Below are 19,512 nucleotides of genomic sequence, written 5' to 3'. Positions count from 1 at the left end.
TCAGCAACAGCATCTCACGTTCTGTGAAACTCCAGCACTTGTAGAGTGTACGTAGAGTGTGTGGATTTCACATACACACATGAATGTGGAATTTAGGTTTTACAGCTCCTCTGGGATCTCAAGTCTGAAGTCATTCATCAGCAGAGCTAGAATTCAAGTCCAGAGCACACCCCTCCCAAGTCCACTTAGACTTCAACGTCCCATGGCCTGGATGAAGCTATATGCCAGGAGATCTGAGATCTGTGGGACAGAGGAAGGAGGATGACTGAGGAGAGGGGCCAGGGCTTAGAAGAACAGCAGCCAGTGTCACCAGGCTCCCTGCAGCACACACAGTTCTCACAAAAGGGTTATGTTCAAGTATTGGTTTGAAACTTGACAGGCACTTTCCCATAGAATCAACGTTAACAGCAATGGCTGGCTTGCAAGATAGGCTGCAAAGGTCACACACACCAATAAAATAGACAAAGCAGTCAAGAACTGTAGCACTACCTTTTGGGGGAAAACCTGATGTTGAGTCCCACATTGGGGGGCTCTCTGCAATCTTGCCCCTTCTCACAGCCTTCCTAGGCATGGGCAGGGGGAGGGCCCTCCAGCTCCAGGACCAGGGAGGTGAGGATGGGGCTCAGGCAGGGGTGGAGGGGCCAAGGGATGCTGTAGTTCAGCTATGGGTCCTCAGTGGGGCAGTAACTCACATGTAAAGGTGTATAAGTCAGGCCATCATCGCCAAGGAGAGTCTTAAACACTTCCTGATGTTTTGTTTATATAGAAGCACAGGAATCCCCACTAACTTTGGAATAACAGGGGTTTCAGTGAAAACCCTAAAGTATGAAATTGTTTAAAGAAAAGTGGGTGTAAAAAAAAAAGAAAAGCAGGTGTTTTTTTTTTTTTTTTTTTTTTTTTTTTTATTTATTCTGAGAGAGACAGAGACAGCAGCACAAGTTGGAGAGAGAGAGAGAGAGAATCCCAAGTGGATTCTCTGTGCTGGCAGTGCAGAGCCCAATGCAGGGCTCAAACTCGCAAAAACTGTGAGATCATAACCTGAGCTGGAACCAAGAGTCAGAAGCTTAATCTACTGAGCCACCCAGGCGCCCCCTTACTTTCAAGTCATGATGTGATTGGAGCTAGAACTTCCTAAGTAGCAACCCTACCAGACGGAACTTTAATACATTATTTTTCAAGTATACTTAAATATACTTTGGTATATATTTGACAAAGAAATATTTGCCTTCTACAGCAGAGAAGCAGAACTAGGAAGAGGTATTGTATAGCTTGCTTACATTGTTAATTCGCTTAGTGATACTTTCTCCCACAGATAATCAACAGCCAAAATTCAGTGTTTAATTTCATTATGAAAGCAATACCAATTAAAGACATAATGTATTAACACTGAAAGAGCTCATAATACTCAACACTAGTGAAATAGTGTAGTAAAATAAACACCTTTATATGTAGTAAAATAAACACCTTTGTATATAATCAGGTGGTCTAACCTCACTGAAAAGAAATTTGATACTTTGTGTTAAAAGCATTTAAAATGGGGATAGTTCTACTTTTTGAAATCTATCCTTAGGAAAAATCCTAGATACATGAAAAAGATTTTTGTGTGAAGATATACACTGCAGCATTATCTGTAATAGCAAAAAACTTAGAAAAAAATTGTGTTCTCTTTCCATGGCTCTCCCATAATATAAAATCCACTTACTGTATTTAAGACTTCCTATTCCCTGTGTCCACCTGGTAGAGTTATGCTGCGGGAAAGCAGAGCTTTTAGTCTCTGTTGTTCACTAATGCTTCGCACTTGCTTGGAACAATTTCTGGCACACGGATGAGGTAATGAATGTTTGAGTGTCTGATTCCACTGACCTTTATACCACCTTTTCAATAGGCCAATGCTATTCCCACCTCAGGATGGCTTGGAGGGTCCTCCCGCAGATATCTGCATGTCACATGGCACTTCCCTACCCTGACAGAGTAGCCTCTCCAGTCTGGTCCCCCTGCCCACCTCCCCATTACCTACTCAGAGCACTTATCAGTAGCTGACATTCTGTCATGTTCTTGTTGGCATGTCACTGTCCCAGGACATTAGGAGCACTTTGAGAGACGGGCCCTCGTTCGTCTGGGTCACCACCATATCCTAGCATTTAACATGGTGCCTGGCACATAGTAGGTGCAGAACCAGTGTCTGGGGACCGACCAGCTTTCTCCTCGCCCTCATCCAGGTGGCCATCTGGCTCTGGCCTCCGTCCCTCACTTTTCTGCCTCCTCATCACACCTCGTGTGGACTCTGGCCACTTAGTTCTGCCCAGCTGCCTCCCAGCCTCCCTCTCCCCCATCTGTCCTGCAAGATCAGATTCCTTTTCTGAAGCACCACTTTAACCCGACAGCCTTCACCAACAACCCAGTCCTTCCTAGATGACTTCCATTCCCCCCACAAGCCACCCCCTTCTGCCTTGCCCTCTGGGTTCTTGCTCCTCAACTACTACAGGCTCTGTTCCCTCCTTGATTAGTCTCTTCCAGGGAAATTTCTGCCCCTCACTTCCCTTATTTCATTCCCTCTGTTTGGCAGGGAATCATGTCTCAGGGTCTCTACTCTCTATCCTACTTACTCTGTCAAGTCACTTTGCAAAACATCTCCTCCTGTGGGCAGTCCTCCCTCCCTGAGCACTCCAGGACCTTTTTTTTTCTGGCCACTTCCCAACTTCCCTTCTCTTGGGAGCACCTGGGATTGGTGTTATTTGTGGGCCTATCTCTTCTTTCCTGATAGGCTGACATTTCCTTCAGGGCGCACGATCCACATACTCAGAACTCTGGAGCCCCAAACTCTCTTAGGAATCATTTGGTTCAACCCTGGGTCTTTATAGATGAAGAACCTGTGGATTAGAGCAGGCAATGACTTGCTGGTCAGACTCGCTCTGTGCAGGGCTTGGAACCTGGGGCTCCTCCCGCCTGGCCTGAGGCTCTTTTGCTTTTACACCAGGCTCAGCCCCATTGCTCTGGGCTTCCACACAGCCCCCATGTAGGACCTGTCAGATACATGAGTTAATATATGACACTCTAAGCTGACTTCCCACAGGAATTTTACATTGGAGGGTGGTGACACTCAGATACACTTATGTCACACTGCCGGGCAGGCAGGCACAATCCTATGCAGTGAGGGAACTAAGAACAACCAGAACACAGAATATCTGACACGAACAACGTGAGAAGAAAGCGATGAAGTACAAAACCAGCAACCCTGAAGAGTCTGAGTGGATCCCGAGGTACGATGTACAAAAACAGGTCACCCACAGGCACAAGGCTGACCAGCTGTGTTAAACTTTGACATATCAGAGGCTTTCTCAGAGCTATAAGCTCCGGGGACTTGGTGGTGTTATCTGCAAAAACAAGAATTCAAAGGAACAAGAGGCCACAGGAAGACTCTAGAAGAGCATCACCGTAGTTCAGAGCCAACAAGCCCACTGCACAGGCATCCTGTGCATTAGATGGATTTTTTTTGTCCCAGGCTCCACCTTGTTCTCCTTTTCCTGTGTTCTCAGAAAGGGCTGCCACTTCCAGTGGTGATTACTCCAGGAGTCTCGAGCCAAGCCGTCAACGTGGAAAAAGACAGACAACTGGGATTCCAAGTAGCTGAGGGGAGGGGTTGGTGGGGAGGATGAGAGACCTGCCATCTCCTCGTCCCTGTTTGTGGAAGACCATGGTGTGGCCTCGTCCCAGTGGCTCCTGGGCACACTGGCCCAGCCTAGGTTCAAGGAGCTGATCTCATGCAAGAGCATATGTGGACAGAGTCTTTTTCCTTCTATTGCTTACATTAGAAAAAAAAAAAAAAGATTTTTCATGTCGTAGGAAAAAAATGTCACTTGTGACAAGGGGAAAATAAATCTTCAGGACAATGAAAGTCCCTCAAAGTACTCTTCTCAAAGATGGGCTTAAAAATGGGGTGCCTGGCTGGATCAGTCAGTAGAGCGCACAACTCTTGATCTTGGGGTTGTGAGTTAAGGCCAATGTTTGGTATAGAGATTACTTTAAAAAAATAAAACCTTTTGGGGCACCTGGGTGGCTCAGTCGGTTAAATGCCCAACTTCGGCTCATGTCATGATCTCACAGTTTGCGAGTTCGAGCCCCGCGTCGGGCTCTGTGCTGACAGCTCAGAGCCTGGAGCCTGCTTTGGATTCTGTGTCTCCTCCCCTCTCTGCCCCTCCCATGCTCATGCTCTGTCTCTCTCTGTCTCTTAATAAGAAATAAACGTTTAAAAAAATTAAAAAAAAATAAAACCTTTAAATCTTTTTTTAAGAACGACTAAAAACAAACAAACAAACAAACAAGGTGCATTATTCAATGATAGACTTCCAAAATTCTAGGTGCCAATTTTGTCTCCCCTGGGTATTCATCCAGGCATTCTGTCTGGGTTCTGACTTATCCTTAAGATAATAGAAAAGGCATTAATTATTTTAGTAAGACAGTAGTCTCCCCTTACAGAGGGAATACATTCCAAGCCCTTTCAGTGCATGTCTGAACCCTGTATGCACAATGTTTTTTCCTGTTATACACACCTATGATAAAGTTTAATTTATAAATTAGGAACAGTAAGAGATTAACAAAAATACCAACTAATAAAAGAGATCAGTTATAACATTAAACTGTAATAAAATTATGTGAATGTGGTCTTTCTCTTTCCCTCAAAGTATCTTACTGTACTATTCTCACCCTTCTTGTGATGACATGAGACGATAAAATGCCCATGTGAGAGGAGGTGAGGTGACCGAACGCAAGCATTGTGACACAGCATTAGTACCATACGTCAAAAGGAGGATCATCTGTTTCTGGACTGCGGTTAAGTGAAACCACAGAAAGTGAAAGAGTGGATAAGGGGTTGGGGGGGGCTACTGTATACCTAACTTTCGAGGACTTGTTATGTGAAGTCTTTATCTGAAAAGACTATTTTATCCTAAGCACTTTATGGGGTAGGTTCTACTTTTATCTCCATTTTTACAAGGAAAAAATTAAGGCTTGCGTAGGTTAAGTGGCCTTGTAGAACCTAGATTTCTTACTAGTCCTGCAAAAGCACTACCTGCGCGAAATCAGAGCTTGAGAGGCTGAGTGAGCCTGCAACAGGTTACAGGAATGAGCTCTGTGAATCATAGCAGATATACAAGTCTAAGACTTTTTAGTAAGTATTCAGTAACCAACTAAGCATTCTAAAAAGTAATATGCCACATCTATTTGGGGTGTTTAACGAGCATTATTTTTAAATTCTCAACCCAAAATCTAGAGAAATGGCCTGTGTCATGATGAGATTTTTAGGAATGTTTGTGCATACATTGGCATCTGTAGATAGTTTAAGAGTTCAGGTCATTGATAAGGACTGGGACTTTTTTTTTTTTTTTAATTTTTGTTTATTTTTGAGAGAGAGAGAAACTGCGAGCAGGGGAGGGGCAGAGAGAGGGAGACAGAGAATCCGAAGCAGGCTCTGTGCTGTCAGTGCAAAGGCTTCAAACCCAGGAAGTGTGAGATCATGACCTGAGCCAAAGTCGGATGTCCAACTGACTGAGTCACCCAGGTGCCTTGGACAGGGACATTTTTAAAAAGAGCATTCAACTAACTGCAACAGTCACTTTTTTCTTTCTTTTGAGTATTTGTTACTAAGGCTTTCAGCCAAATAGATGTGAAAGAAATATATAAAGCACAGCTTTTCAGTTCAGTGGAGAAGCAGTTGTATTTTCTTATTTTAAAATCCAAGCCTGTGAGTTTAAATACATTTCAGTTTAGAGTAAGTGTTGGAAAGCTTTACATAATGTGTTCTTTATTGATAGTACTCCATCTACCATTTCACTAGGAGAGTAACCGAAAAGAAAGGGTTAGTCCTTCAAGTTTGATTTGTGTTGAATCTAGAAATGATGTTTCTAAAGCAGTTTCCTTTGTTTATCTTCATGCTCAATACCAAGAAATGGAAGAGAGAGAAGAATCAAACGTGTTATCACAAAAGTCTTATAAAATGGTCAAGAATATATAATAGTTTCCTAGTAAGTTACCACTACCACCACCACCACTTCTGGACGCCACCAAACAACAAATTATTATGAAACCACACTGTACAGTTTGTTTATAAGGCATTTCACATGTGTTTTATCTCTTCAGCCTCACTGTGGTTGGAGCAGGTGTTTTAGCCCTGGTTAGGACAAGGTAAGCAGCTTGCATGAGACTGCATTAGCACAACACAAGATGATGACTACTTTTAACATTTTGATATATTTCCATCCAGTCATTTTTCTGTGAATGTAATTTTTGTTTATAAAATTGGGATCAAAATGTTTAAATACTTTTGCGTCTAGATTTTTCACCATTAGTTTTGCCTTGTGCCATCAGAAATTACTTGAAAACAGGGGCACCTGGGTGGCTCAGTCGGCTAAGCGTCTGACTTCGCCTCAGGTCATGATCTCGTGGTTTGTGGGTTTGAGCCCTGTGTCGAGCTCTGTGCTGACAGCTCAGAACCTGGAGCCTGCTTCAGAGTCTGTGTCTCCCCGTCTTTCGGCCCCTCCCATGCTCATGTTCTGTTTCTCTGTGTCTCTCAATAATAAATAAACGTTAAAAAATTAAAAAAAAAGAAATTACTTGAAAAGAATTTTTTAATGGCTGCATACTATTCTCAGATGAATTTCCTATATCCTTACTCTTGGGCATTGATATAGCTTCCCATTTCTTCCTATTATAAATCATGCTGAGATCATCACGTCGTTCAAAATTTTAATCTTTTTGAGTTACTGAAAAACTAAGCCAGGCCAAGCCTCGTTTCCATTTTAAAACTCTATGTCTTCCTTAAGTGTAAAACCTAACTTTTATTTTCATTTTTGTTTTTCCCTTAGTTAAATCATGGACATCTTATGGCCAGGGCTGCTTGTTCAGATGACATCATCTTTGAAACTGCTGTGCCTACGAAGGAATCTACATTAGCCTGTGGGATCAAGAAACTGGAATTTGCTGGATAAAGCTGTTTCACAGTTCTATTTTTCCAGCTATGAATGCTATTTAAACCACGCAGGGCTGAGATGTGCTTAAGGCACACTGCTGTCTAACATGTGCCTGTACCCGGAGCTACTCAGGTCTGCCTTCCATGCTATTCTGGAAGGAGGGCAGGAGAAAGAGAAGGAAAGAAAGGGAAGGAGATGAAAGGGAGTGGAGGTTCACTGGAATAAAAGGCAACATGCTTCTCCATTTTTTATAGTCCTGTTAATTTTTCCAGTCATTCATTTGCTCACACATGAAGATCTGTTAAGTGTCTTCTATGTTCGGTGTTGTAATTTATGAATGTGATGACAGACTTTGTTTAGGTTGATCTGGGAGCACTGGAAAACTACATGAGGAAGCTATAGAACACAGCACTTCCCAAAGTTACTTAACCATAGAACCCTTTTTGAACACCTATTAACAATCTCCCATAATTGCCTTTCATAGAACACAGGGTTAAAGGTAAAAGAAAAAAGCTCAACATCTGTTCTAGTTTTTTCTTTTCAAGTGAAATTCTTTTCAAATTAGTAATAGGAAGATAATTTCTTAATGTGATTAATTTATAAAATATTAAACCAATAACTAACATCATATCTTAGGGTGAAATAACAAAAGCATTATCATCACAATGAGAAGCTTGATATGGATGTGGCTTCCTAGTACAATAAAAGATGAAACAGAAGAGGAAAAAAAGTAATCATGAATATAATCGATACAGCTGTCTATCTAGAAAACCCAAGAGAATCTACTGAAAATGTCAGAATAACTTCAATCAAATGAACAGATACAAAACAAAAATGTGTAAAGATCAGTAGCTATCTTGCATACTTGCAGTACCCATCTAGAAAATATAAAGGAAAAAAATCTGATTCATTAAGAGTGAAGGAATATAAAACACCTAAGAACGGCATTAATAAGAGTATACAGAACCTATATGAGTAAATCAAACACCTTTCTGAGAGGTATAAAAGGTCTGAGTAAAAGCCATGCTGAGTTCCTGCTTGGGAAGAGCAAATACCAAGATAAATGCAGTTCCAATACAAATGGATCCCAATGGGATTTTCTGGGAAGAATCTAATAAAGTAGTTTTAAAGTTCTTCTGAAAGAATAACAGGAAATGATGATTGACAGTATTTAGAAAATAGAGAGAAATGAGATCAGAAGGGTCTGTGTTACCATTTAATTAAAGAATGTTTTAAAATGACAATCCTTAAGACAGTATGGTCTGGGCATAAGAATCTACCAACAAAACAACATAACAGGAGAGAAAGGTTCCAAGAGATCCCAATATAACTCATTGTGTTTCCAAGTGGATTAAAGAGTTAACTATTGGAAAGATTTTTTTAAATTTAAGGATTCTGTAATATTTAAGGATTTTCCAGGGACATCAAAGACATCATCAAAGAGGAAAAAAGTGTTTGAGTTGACCACAAATATTAAATATATCTCCATGTCAAAAATGATCATAAAAAATTAAAAAGGTAAAGCTCAAACTGGAAAAACATAATTATGACAAAAGACTAAGAACCATTATTGAGCAAAACATTTAAATATCTACAGGATAAAGTGTAGTTGGGGCACCTGGGTGGCTCAGTTGGTTGGGTGTCCAACTTTGGCTCAGGTCATGATCTTGTGGTTTGTGAGTTCGAACCCGGCGTCAGGCTCTGTGTGGACAGCTCAGAGCTTGGAGCCTGCTTCGGATTCTGCACCTCCCTCTCTCTCTGCCCCTTCTCTCTCTCTCTCTCCAAAATAAATAAACATTAAAAAAAATTAAAAAAAGATAAAGTCTAGCACTCCAAAGGAAAATTGGACAAAGTTCACAAATAACTCTCAAAGAAATAGAGATGATGGCTACACATTTTAGAAGTTCAACTTCACAGTAAAAAAAAAAAAAAAAAAAAAGGCAAATTAAAAATTTTTTCCTATCACGTTTATTTGTTTTTAATAATAATGCATAGTTTTCCTGACAGTTTGGTGAAATAATAATCTTCATATTAGACTCTGTGGTGGGAGTCTAATTTGGAATAACTTTTCTAAAAAAGGAACATATGTATATAGACATAGTCAGAATAAAACATGCAATGTTCTATTTCATGTGCAACCTTGGATGGCGAGTAACTTGTTCTGCGAGTGTTCTGCAAGATGAGCAAAGATTTCTAATAATTTTAACTTGATAAACGAGCGATGTCTTGCAACACAAGTAGTATGTGATGCCGAATATGACATGATCACAACTGAACCAATGGTTTTTGAAATTCGCTTTGATATATAAGTGCTTTGGATTACGAGCATGTTTCTGGAAGGAGTTATGCTCGCAAACCAAGGTTTTAGTGTAAAATATGTATTATTTATATGTTATATATATGCATGTGTGTATGTATGTGTGTATATATATATATATGTATGTATGTATAAAATCAGGAATATATATAAACCTGAAAAATATTTATACCTTTTGATGTAGTAATTCATACTCAGCAGAATAGGCTTTTTTCTAACAGGAAAAAAAAACCGAGATACACAAAGATTACAAGCCAAGAATGTCCACTGCAATATTATAGATAATAGCAGAAAATTAGAAACAATGTTCCAAGCTGTATGATAGACTAGGGTGCAGTCATGAAAGCTATTTCTGAAGATTACTTAAGAAAAAGTTTATCATATCATATTAAGCGAAAAGGGCTGTTTATTAAATTGCATTTTTTGCATAATTACCAGTTTTGTAAGCATGACTTCCATGTCTTCACCTAGGTCATTTGTCAAAAATGTGAACAGATGGAGCTTGGACCACTTGCCATAGAAGGGCCATCAAAGTGAGACTCTCTTCTGGGTTGAGACGGATCTACTTCTCAAGCTTAAATGGTTCAACTATCATGATTCCATTAGTTGAACTTTTGCCTTTCAGTGGTTCCCAAATATTTCCTGCAGGAAACTACCTAAGAATTACTCTGAGAGGTGGTTTATAAAAACCAAAAGCAAACCAAAACAAAAATAGGTTTTTGACCCTCTCCCACAGAGATTCCAATTCAGGGGGTCTGGATTAAGGCCCTAGAATCTGTTTTTGGTCTCCCAGTGATTCTGTCCAGCAGCCAGATCCAGGAACTGTAGCATTCTAGTTATACTTTTCCAAGGTTTTGAAAAATACTGAATGTCTTCTAGAAGTAAGCTTCTAAATGTGAGTTAAGGAAGAGAATTTCATAATTAAAAAACAAAAACAAAAACAAAATACATTTCCCCTTACATTTCTCCTAATCCTGTGGCATGGCTGCCATTTGTCAGGTAGATGATGTAACAAGTGAACAAGAGGTTAACCTGCAGTGTCTCCCAGATGTGATTACTGCCACTGATACCACATTCACCCTGTCCTGGCACCCCCACTCCCCTGCTCTGAGTCCTGCCCCTTCTTAGGTTTCTGAAATACCAGCTACTCCCTTTCTATAGGCCCCTTCCATCTACTTATAATAGGCTTTCACTGGAATGCCCCAGACCAGGGCACGGCTCCTCCCCTCCAGTACCCAGTTGCTGAGAGTTTTCTATATTTGACACTTTGCCTCCCACTCATTCCTCAACCCACCGCCACCTGGCTTCCATCACCACCACTTACTGGCATGGCTCTTGCCAAGGTCACCCTGGCTCCTGATGGCTAATCCACTAGATCCATTTCAACCCTTTTCCCAGAAGCATCTGACCCTGTTGACCATGCCCCCTCTTTCTGTGGCGTTTGTGAGGGCTGCCTGACGTCTCATCTGTTGAGCAAATGCTTTTTTTTTTTTTTTTTAATTTTTTTTTTCAACATTTATTTATTTTTGGGCCAGAGAGAGACAGAGCTGCTTTTCTTTTTTTGTAGCAGCACCCTGAGGAGCCACCTTTCCCCCCCTCTTAGTCCACATGGTTTGGGGGCTGACCACCCCACTGCAGGCATGGGTATTTCATTCCCCTGGCTTGAGGAATTGGTTCATGGATGGATACCAGGGCTAATCAATGAGACTCAAACCTAAGACTGTTGCAGAAACCGTTGGGAAAAAGGTTCCTTTTTTCCCCTTGGGGTTGCTGAGCTGGCGGAACGTGAGTCTGGATTTGGAGATGGCCAAATGCCCACCCCAAACTGCCATGAGAAGGAAGCCAACATGAAGAAGGCAGCAGAGCTGAGAGACAGAGACCAGATGGCACCACTCAGAGTCCTAGGCCAGGCCTGAAACCAGCACACCCCAGTCTCATCGGTTTCATGAGACAACATACCTTTTTACTTAAGCCTTTTTCAGTTGAGCTTCTGTTAATCACAAGGAAAAGAGCCCTACAGTGGCTCCAAATTCCCATCTTTCCCTGGCAGTGACTCCACCTCTCTGGTGCCTTGTCCCCGTGTCTCCACAGTAACTCTTCCTTTTACTCCCAGATCCATATGTCCAACCCCTCGTGGACTCTACACCTGGGCGTCCACTTCAACATGGGTTTAAATGTAAACTCAAATTATGCCCCCACTCATCCTCTCCCTGTGTCCACATCTCAGTGAATAGCTCCACTGCCCACCCAATTATCCAAGAAACCTGGGCCTCATCGTTGACACTTCTTGCCCTCATTTCCTGGTCTTGTTTGGGCAGCTAATTCTGGCTCATTCCTCAGGGCTCAGCTTTTAGGCTGTGTCATCAGGGAGGCCTTTTCCAACCTCCAAGCCTGAATGAAGGGTCCTTCCTATGCCCCCATCCCAGCCTGCACTTCTAGTGTCATAGCTCTTGTCACTCAGAGCCCTAATAGCTTGTGGATTCTTATCCATATTCCCCATGAAACTAAGTTCTGGGATAGCCAGGCCCTTCCTGGAAACCAATATTATTTGAATAAATGGACACTAGGATATACACGTATGATCTTATATATTATAGATAGTCCATTCTTCTGTAAAAATCAAATATGTTGGCATTTCAGAAAGATCCACAAAGGGCATGGTGTTTGGCAGAGAAGACTATCGCTTCCAGGGGCCCCAGTGCCTAGCTGACAGTAAAACCACTAAACTGGGCTCACGGTGTTTCCTTAACAGGATTTTCTTGGTAAAACTAGGCTGACTCCTAGGGAGTGCCTTCACTTCTCTTTGCTTTAATAACTGAGTCTAGAGCTTATCAAAGGGATGAAGTAGAGCTTTGTTCTTTAATAGAATCTGTGCTCCCCTTTTTCTGAAAATGGGGCCATTTGTCTGCTTCAAGTTTTCTGATACTCCTCATATTCTTCATAACTTCTTAAAAAGTACCAAATACAGTTCTTTGAGCACAACTACACGTTCTTCCTAAATGGTCCTGCCATCTGTTCCCCGACCTGGGTATTTACTGGGCCGTGCCTGTGCAGCCCCTGGAGGGTTCCTTGTCCCCTGGGCTTGAATCCCCTCAAACACCACAGGACTCCCTTTCCCGTCTCTGGATCATTTGTTTTTGAGAGAAAAGGAGAAAAAAGACTAACGGCTGACGAGTTCTGCTTTCTGTGAAAGTTATAGCAAGAGTCCCAAGAAGTGGGTCTATCACTTCCTGATTCTTTTTCTTGTTCTAATCCTACCAAAAAAGGCTTTTTATTGCCCAAGGCATTTTTGCCTTCCCAGCCACCAGCTTGTTAATGCTTCAAACTGTCCATAAACTTTGTTTCCACACTTGCATATGCAACTCATGCCCTCTTTCCCCTCTAGGAACACTATATTTAAGTGATATTTAAAGTTTTAAAACACAATTACTTTATCAAGAATTTTATAGGAAAATATTATACTTTGATTTTACTAACGAGTGTTAGGAAGAATGAACATGTTTATACACTGACAAGAATATACAGGGGAAAAAACATATTGTGGGGATTGTGTGATAGCTATTTGTACTCTCAATTCCTTCATGTCTACTTCTCAGTTCCTTTCCTTCGTGTGTTCTTTTTTTTTTTTTTAAGTTTATTTCTTTATCTTGGCGAGAGGAGTGGGGGGGAGGAGCAGGGAGGGAGAGAGAATCCAAAGCAGGTTCCATGCTGTCAGCACAGAGACCAGCTTGGGCCACAAACCGCAAGATTATGATCTGAGCCAAAACCAAGGGTCGACACTTAACCAACAGAGCTACCCAGGCGTCCCAGTTCATGTGTTCTTTTAGCTTATTCCCACTTTTTTTTGGCTTGCCTTCTTTCTGGCAACCATTTTTATTTTAAATTATTGCATACAGATGCAGAAATTACCTGACTGGAACTAACTGCAGAATTATGGAAATTAAAGAAATCACAGGATGCTGAACTGTTGGAAGACTGAATTGTTTGCTACTTTTAATGGAGATACAATTTATATACTACCATAAAGCTTACCCTTTCAAAGGGTACAATTCTGTGGCTTTTAGTATCTTCACAAAGTTGTGCACCTAGTACCACTATCTAATTTCAGAACATTTTCATCACCCCAAGAAGAAACCCTGTTCCCATTAGCCATCACTCTCTGTGCCTTTTGCAAAGTGGATATCCAATTGTCCACCATCAATCATTTGTTGAAAAGAATGTTCTTTCTCCCATTGAATTGTCTTGGAACCCTTGGAAAAACAAATTTACCAGACATACGGGTTTATTTCTGGACTTTTGATTCTATTCGGTCATTCTATGTCTATCCATATGCTACTATCATACTGTCTTGTTTATTGTAGCTTTGTAGCAAGCTTTTAAATGAGAAAGTAGGAGAACTCCAATTTTGTTCTCTTTCAAGACTGTCTTGTCTATTCTGGATCTCTCATGTTTCCAAATGAATCTTAGAATCAGCTTGTCAATTTCTGTAAAGAAGGCAGTTGGGATTTTGGTAGGGAATGCACGGAGTCACAGATCACTTTGAGCAGTACTGCTCTTCTAAAAATATTAAGTCTTCCAATCCATGTACATGGATGTCTTTCCTGTGTTTTGTTGTTGTTGTTTTAGGTTTTCTTTAATTTTTTTCAACAAAGTTTTGTAGTTTCCAGTGCATAAGTTTTACACTACTTTTGTTAAATTTATTTCTAAATATTTTATTCTTTTAGATATTATAAATGGAATTATTTTCTTAATTTCAGATTGTTCATTGCTAGTTCATAGAAATATAACTGATGCTGTATATTGATCTTATATCCTAACACTTTGCTGAATTTCCTTATTTTAAAAGTTTTTTTTTTTAGGATTTCCTTAATCCTTAAGATTTTTTTATACATATGATCATATCCTCTGTGGAAAGAGATGGTTTTACTTCTTTCCAATCTACATTCCTTCTATTTCTTTCTCTTGTCTAATTGCTTTGGGCTCTACCCTTTTAAGGCATATACAGTTTCTTGAGTGACTTCCCTCTTTTTTCCTCATTAGAATAAATTTTTTTTGGGAGGGACAGGATATAGGAGGAAGAGAGAAAATGGAGCTCTTTGAAACCAAAATATGCAACCGTGGCTTGATTTCCAGTGAGCCTCACATCTTCTCAGTGGAAATGTCTTCCTTCACAGCAGCTGGGCCCAGGAATTTTCTAGGGGAACCTGTGAAATCTGTTTTCCTCAGATTTTGGATGCAAGTCTGACTGAGCCCAATATCCACCCTTCCTTGGCTGTTATGTAGTCTAAGGCAACATGGCCACTTTCCCCCATGCCAGTCTCTTCTCCTTTTTTGGCCAACTCTTTCTTGCTGGTTAGAGGTAGAGTGAGCACCCATGGTTTCTCTCATAGCATTCTCTGTCTTCTGAGAAATAAAATTGTCAGTAGGACAATAGGTTTATCAGCTGCTCTTCTTCTATCCAAGGAGACATTGACAAATAGCTCCATTACATTTGAAGTCTTCTTCTGGGCCAGTTTTGTGACCCATGTTAGGAGGGTCTACCAACTCTCCCTCCATACACATCCAAAAATAAGTGTAGTTTTTGGCACTCAGGCTCTTCATCCACCCCATCTAGAAGACGTTTTTATTAGAACAAGGCACACATTTAGTTTCCTCACTCCAGACGAAGTTCTGGCTCACCACGTTTTAGAGGAGCTCTTACTTCTTCCCAGTCATGGGACAAAAGGAAGGAAGAGTCCAGTTTTTTTTTTTTTTAATCTTTTTTTTTTTTTTTTAACGTTTATTTATTTTTGGGACAGAGAGAGACAGAGCATGAACGGGGGAGGGGCAGAGAGAGAGGGAGACACAGAATCGGAAACAGGCTCCAGGCTCTGAGCCATCAGCCCAGAGCCTGACGCGGGGCTCGAACTCACGGACCGCGAGATCGTGACCTGGCTGAAGTCGGACGTTTAACCGACTGCGCCACCCAGGCGCCCCAAGAGTACAGTTTTATTAAAGGTATGCAATGCACACCAAAAGCCTTGCTGAATGGCTTTAGAATGAGAGAAGTTTCCTTCCTATCAGTGCAGGCTGTGTGTTACCAGTGACCTCTCGGGATATACAGGAAGCCAAGTGGATGAGAATCTTTTACTATGTGGATAAGTGCACTCCACAGCCAAGTATGAACTTCTAGTGTTCAATGGCTAGTAGCAAACAATCCAGCCACTGACCAGTTTCAGAGAAAAGACAGCCATGGATGCAAGCAGGATCCAGGATGGTCAGCACCCTGGGCCAACCCCTCTGCTTCCCAGTGCCAGGGAAGGCTCTAGAGAGGAGCTGCCCTTTCATTTGGGGATTTCCTCCCAGGAGTTAAATCTCTTCCTCCTAGCTCCACTATGAAACCAAACTCAGGTCTCTGGTGCCTCACCAAGCTTCCTGTCCACCTTGATTTCCTTCTAACCTCACAGGTCCAGTTTATGCCCACTGCCTAAGGACAAAGTCACTTAGGTAAAGGAAGGTCTCAAAAGCAAGTGACTTCTTGGTAAGGTGACTCCTCCTTCACCCTGAGGTCGCACATGGCTCCAGTGCCTGAGAAGTAGTCCATTTGGATGATGTTGCCAGGAGTCAAATCTCAAAATCCTTCTTAAAACTATGCTTAGCTATTCCACAAAGCTCCCTTCAAATGATGAAAAAGAAGAGTGAGGCTATGAGAGCAGAGAGATGGCCACATCACATCCAGGTGGGTACAGCACCAACAGGGCTCCCTGATCACACACAGCACAATAAAGCCTCATGGCAGAGACAGACAGGAGGAGCTGCCCAGGGTGCTGTGCATATGTCACTGCTAATGTCTGCAATTATTGTAATTACAATGCTAGCTCCTTATCTTTGACCTGTATATTTCAAAAGGCCCACCTCCCACTCTTGTCAGTCACAATACTTCATTTTCCCATATACTTAAAAACTGGTTATATTACTAAGACCTTAAAGGTATTGTTTGTCATCTTTCAGGGTACCAGTGACTATAACAATTCTATGGTTTGAGTGTCTGGGGTGATATACTGAATACTATTTTCACTTTATTAATAAGCACCAAATAAATCAACTTAAAAATTATTTCCCTCAGTCTTCCTTTACATTCACTTTACTATCTAGAACGATATTTCCATAGAGTATATTTGCTTTGCTCATTTCATTCATAGTGTATCTGTAGGTCTGGATTGAGCATATTTCCTGTAGTGACAAGTACTCTATTTGTAGGAACTATTTAGGTCACTGGAGTGGAGAAAAAGAGGCCGCTATTTAATAGAAATGGCATATATCCAAATATAGATGCAGTTTTCTGAACATCTATTGAACATCAATAATGATGAGATTGTTACAGTTTCCCAAACCCTAGACCCAAACCTTAAATGATTAGTCACTTTGTTTTTAACTGACACAGGGTTTAACCCAGGAAAACAAGTTTCCTAACCAAAGAAAGTAAGTCTTAAAAGTATCTTACTTCTGCTTTAGAAGTAACACAGTCTCTTCAAAAGGCAAGTTGTTTCAGTGTAAATTATTTCCCAACAAAAATCGCTTCGGAGGAAGCTATATGATTTGAACCCTAGCGCATGCACAGTAACTGCTTTTAGAAACAGAGCGAGCATGACAAATATTTTCAGTTGTCAAGGGAGGAAGGAATGACCCACCTAAGAAATGGAAACTAACGAATAGTAGTAATATGACACTCCCCCTTGGTTCCACTGGGCGCTAGCTGGGGCTGCTACACACAGCTAACTTCCTTTGGTCGGATAAAGGCGAGGCTGTGCAAGAGCTGAATAAAAGCGGCCTCTCTACCCACTGGCCCCAACAATGTGTTGGGGGATGGCAAGCAAGGACCTCAAAAGAAAGGGGCACTGGAAATACACTCTACTGTTGCCATTCATTCATTCGTCATGCGCTGGGGGCTTAATTCTCCAACTGACTCAAGAGCCCATTCTGATATCCCACACCTCTGTCCCCATTTCTAGCCCTAGGCCTCACTCGCTCATCAAGAAGATGCTTATTATAGCTTCGTTCTTCTCCCTCCCTTCCCCGGGTCCCCAGGCCACGGTGACAGGATAAAGCCAGCCAGAGGAGTGCCTTCACAAGAGCAAGGAAAGAAGGCTCAGAGTACACAGTGAAGGGGTTCCAGGGACCTTCCTGCCAGCGTGGGGTAGAGCCAGCCCCTTCTGGGGCGGCCGCGCCCCGGGGCGAGGCTGCGGGCACCTGGGCACCGCGCTAGGGGCGGGAACCTGAGGTCACGCCGGAGCTGGAGAGAGAAACAGCAGCGAGGGGATTCCGCACAGGGGAAGTGGGCGCTGCAGGATGTCCGAGGGCGGCGGGACGCTGGTAACAACACGCGCACACGTGCTGAGGACCGCTAGCACCTAGGTGGTGGGAGCAGGGGTCCCGGCGGCATTGAGGAGCCGGCGGGGCGGGTTACCTGATGAAGGTGGTCTTGCCCGTGCTGTACTGGCCCACCAGCAGGATCATGGGCTTGTTATCGAAGTCGGCGTCCTCCAGCGCTGGCGAGTGGAACTCGTGGAAGCGGTACGCCTCCTCCAGCGGCAGCACCTTGCGCAGGTAGAGCGAGCGCAGGCCCCCAGTCACCGTCTGCACTGCGTCCGCGCCGCCCGCGCGCTCGCGCCCGCCAGCCTGCCGCCCCATCCAGCTGAACATCCTGATGCAGCCGGTCCGCCCGTCGCGGGTTCGCTCCCCTCGCCCACCCTCTCACACCCCGCGCTCAGTCCCCGCTCAGGGCTCGACCCTCCCCGGCTGGCACTGAGCTGCTCCGGCCCCTCTCGCCGCCGCCCGAGCTGGCCCCGCCTCGCGCAGTCGCAGCCAATCGCTGGTCTCTGCGTCACGACAGCTCGTTTACTATTCAGAAGGCTCTCTCAAGTCCTTCCTCATTGGGCCGCTGCCAGCGCGTCTCAGCCAATGGAGAGGAGGTTCTTAATGAATTATTGATGACGGAGTCCGTCGGCGGACTGGCGGGGGAGAGGGTGTCTCCACAGCCCCGGGGCTCAGACTGGTCTCGGAAGCGCCCCCTTAGGTCGCCGGGGCCCCACCTCTGGCCAGGTGGCGTCGGCTTCCGGGCAAATCTGAGCTGGCAAAAATGAGTCTCCGGAGGCTGCTGAGTCTCCTAGGAAGTTTACTCTTCCCAGGCTTATGATACTGGGGACAAAAGTTCGGAAAGTTGACAGACAGGTTCTTTCTACTCTCTGGAAGGTTATTATTTACATATTTTGTTAGTGAAGAGATCTTGACTCAAGGACATACTGACAATATTTGACTAAGGGGAAGAAGACTCCAATCTGCTTGGGTAGATGTTTCTCCTACTTCACACTGCCTCCACTAAGTTCTGGATGAATTGAAGGCCTCTTGCCCTTAGTTTTATTTGATTTTCTGTAACATTAAAGATTTAATCATCATCCTCATTATTACCACCTAATTACCACATGTTGACATGTAAAAGAGTTACTGTTACCTCTTAGTTGTCTCTGTTTCCAGATTAAAAGGACGTATCAACATTGAGACTGGGAGAAACAATCAGCCATCACTTTTGGCGTTCTAGGCAACAGTTTGAGAATATTTCTCAGTTGTTTTAGAGCATTCCTCAAATGTCACCCACGGAGCCACCTGCATATAAGAATAACCTGGGATACTTGTTAAAATGCAGATTTCAGGTCATCACCCCCAGACCCACTGAGTTAAAATATTGAGGAGGGATGGAGCTCAACAAGTGCTCCCAGGTGATTCTGACGTACCCTAAATTTGGGGGAATATGATGCACAATAGTACTTCTCTAACTTGATAGAAATGCAGATGCTGATTCCGGGGTATGGGGCATGGGTTGAGACACCAGACTGCGTTTCTAATAAGCTCCCAGGTGCTTCCAATGCTGCTTGTCCATGGGCTATACTTTGAATGCCAGGGCTGTGGTGAAGAGAGAACAGGACTTGGCATCAAAAGACCTGGGTCTGAATCCTGATTACATATATTAATGGCTATGTGGCTTTAAATGCAACGAGCTACCTCTCTGCCTCAGTTTCCTTGTTTGTAAAAGTGGGAACTCCTTTGGAGTTGCTGTGTGGATTAAATATTTAGAGGAAGCTGTATGTAACTAGGGAAGTGAAAAGAAAGCCAAAGGAAAATGAGCTTAGATATTGTCTCATGTCAAAATAAAACAAAGATTGAAATGTGAAAATAAAGGAAAACCATTGAACT

General features: G+C 42.7%; 1 protein-coding gene across 1 annotated transcript in view; it reads right to left on the bottom strand.

Moving 5' to 3' along the window:
* EHD4 (EH domain containing 4) overlaps nucleotides 1-18,028 on the bottom strand; it is an 87,828-nt gene extending 69,800 nt beyond the window's left edge. Inside the window, exon 1 of the mRNA XM_030318428.1 lies at nucleotides 17,729-18,028. Within this exon, the coding sequence (XP_030174288.1) occupies nucleotides 17,729-17,964 (236 nt within the window). The 5' untranslated portion in view covers nucleotides 17,965-18,028. The remainder of the gene's footprint in view (nucleotides 1-17,728) is intronic.
* Nucleotides 18,029-19,512: the final 1,484 nt, after the last annotated feature.

Source organism: Lynx canadensis, chromosome B3 (genome assembly GCF_007474595.2).
Source record: "Lynx canadensis isolate LIC74 chromosome B3, mLynCan4.pri.v2, whole genome shotgun sequence".
In the NCBI taxonomy this organism is placed as follows: domain Eukaryota; kingdom Metazoa; phylum Chordata; class Mammalia; order Carnivora; family Felidae; genus Lynx; species Lynx canadensis.
Note: the sequence above shows the minus strand (reverse complement) of the source record. Positions and strands in the feature narration are given on the sequence as shown.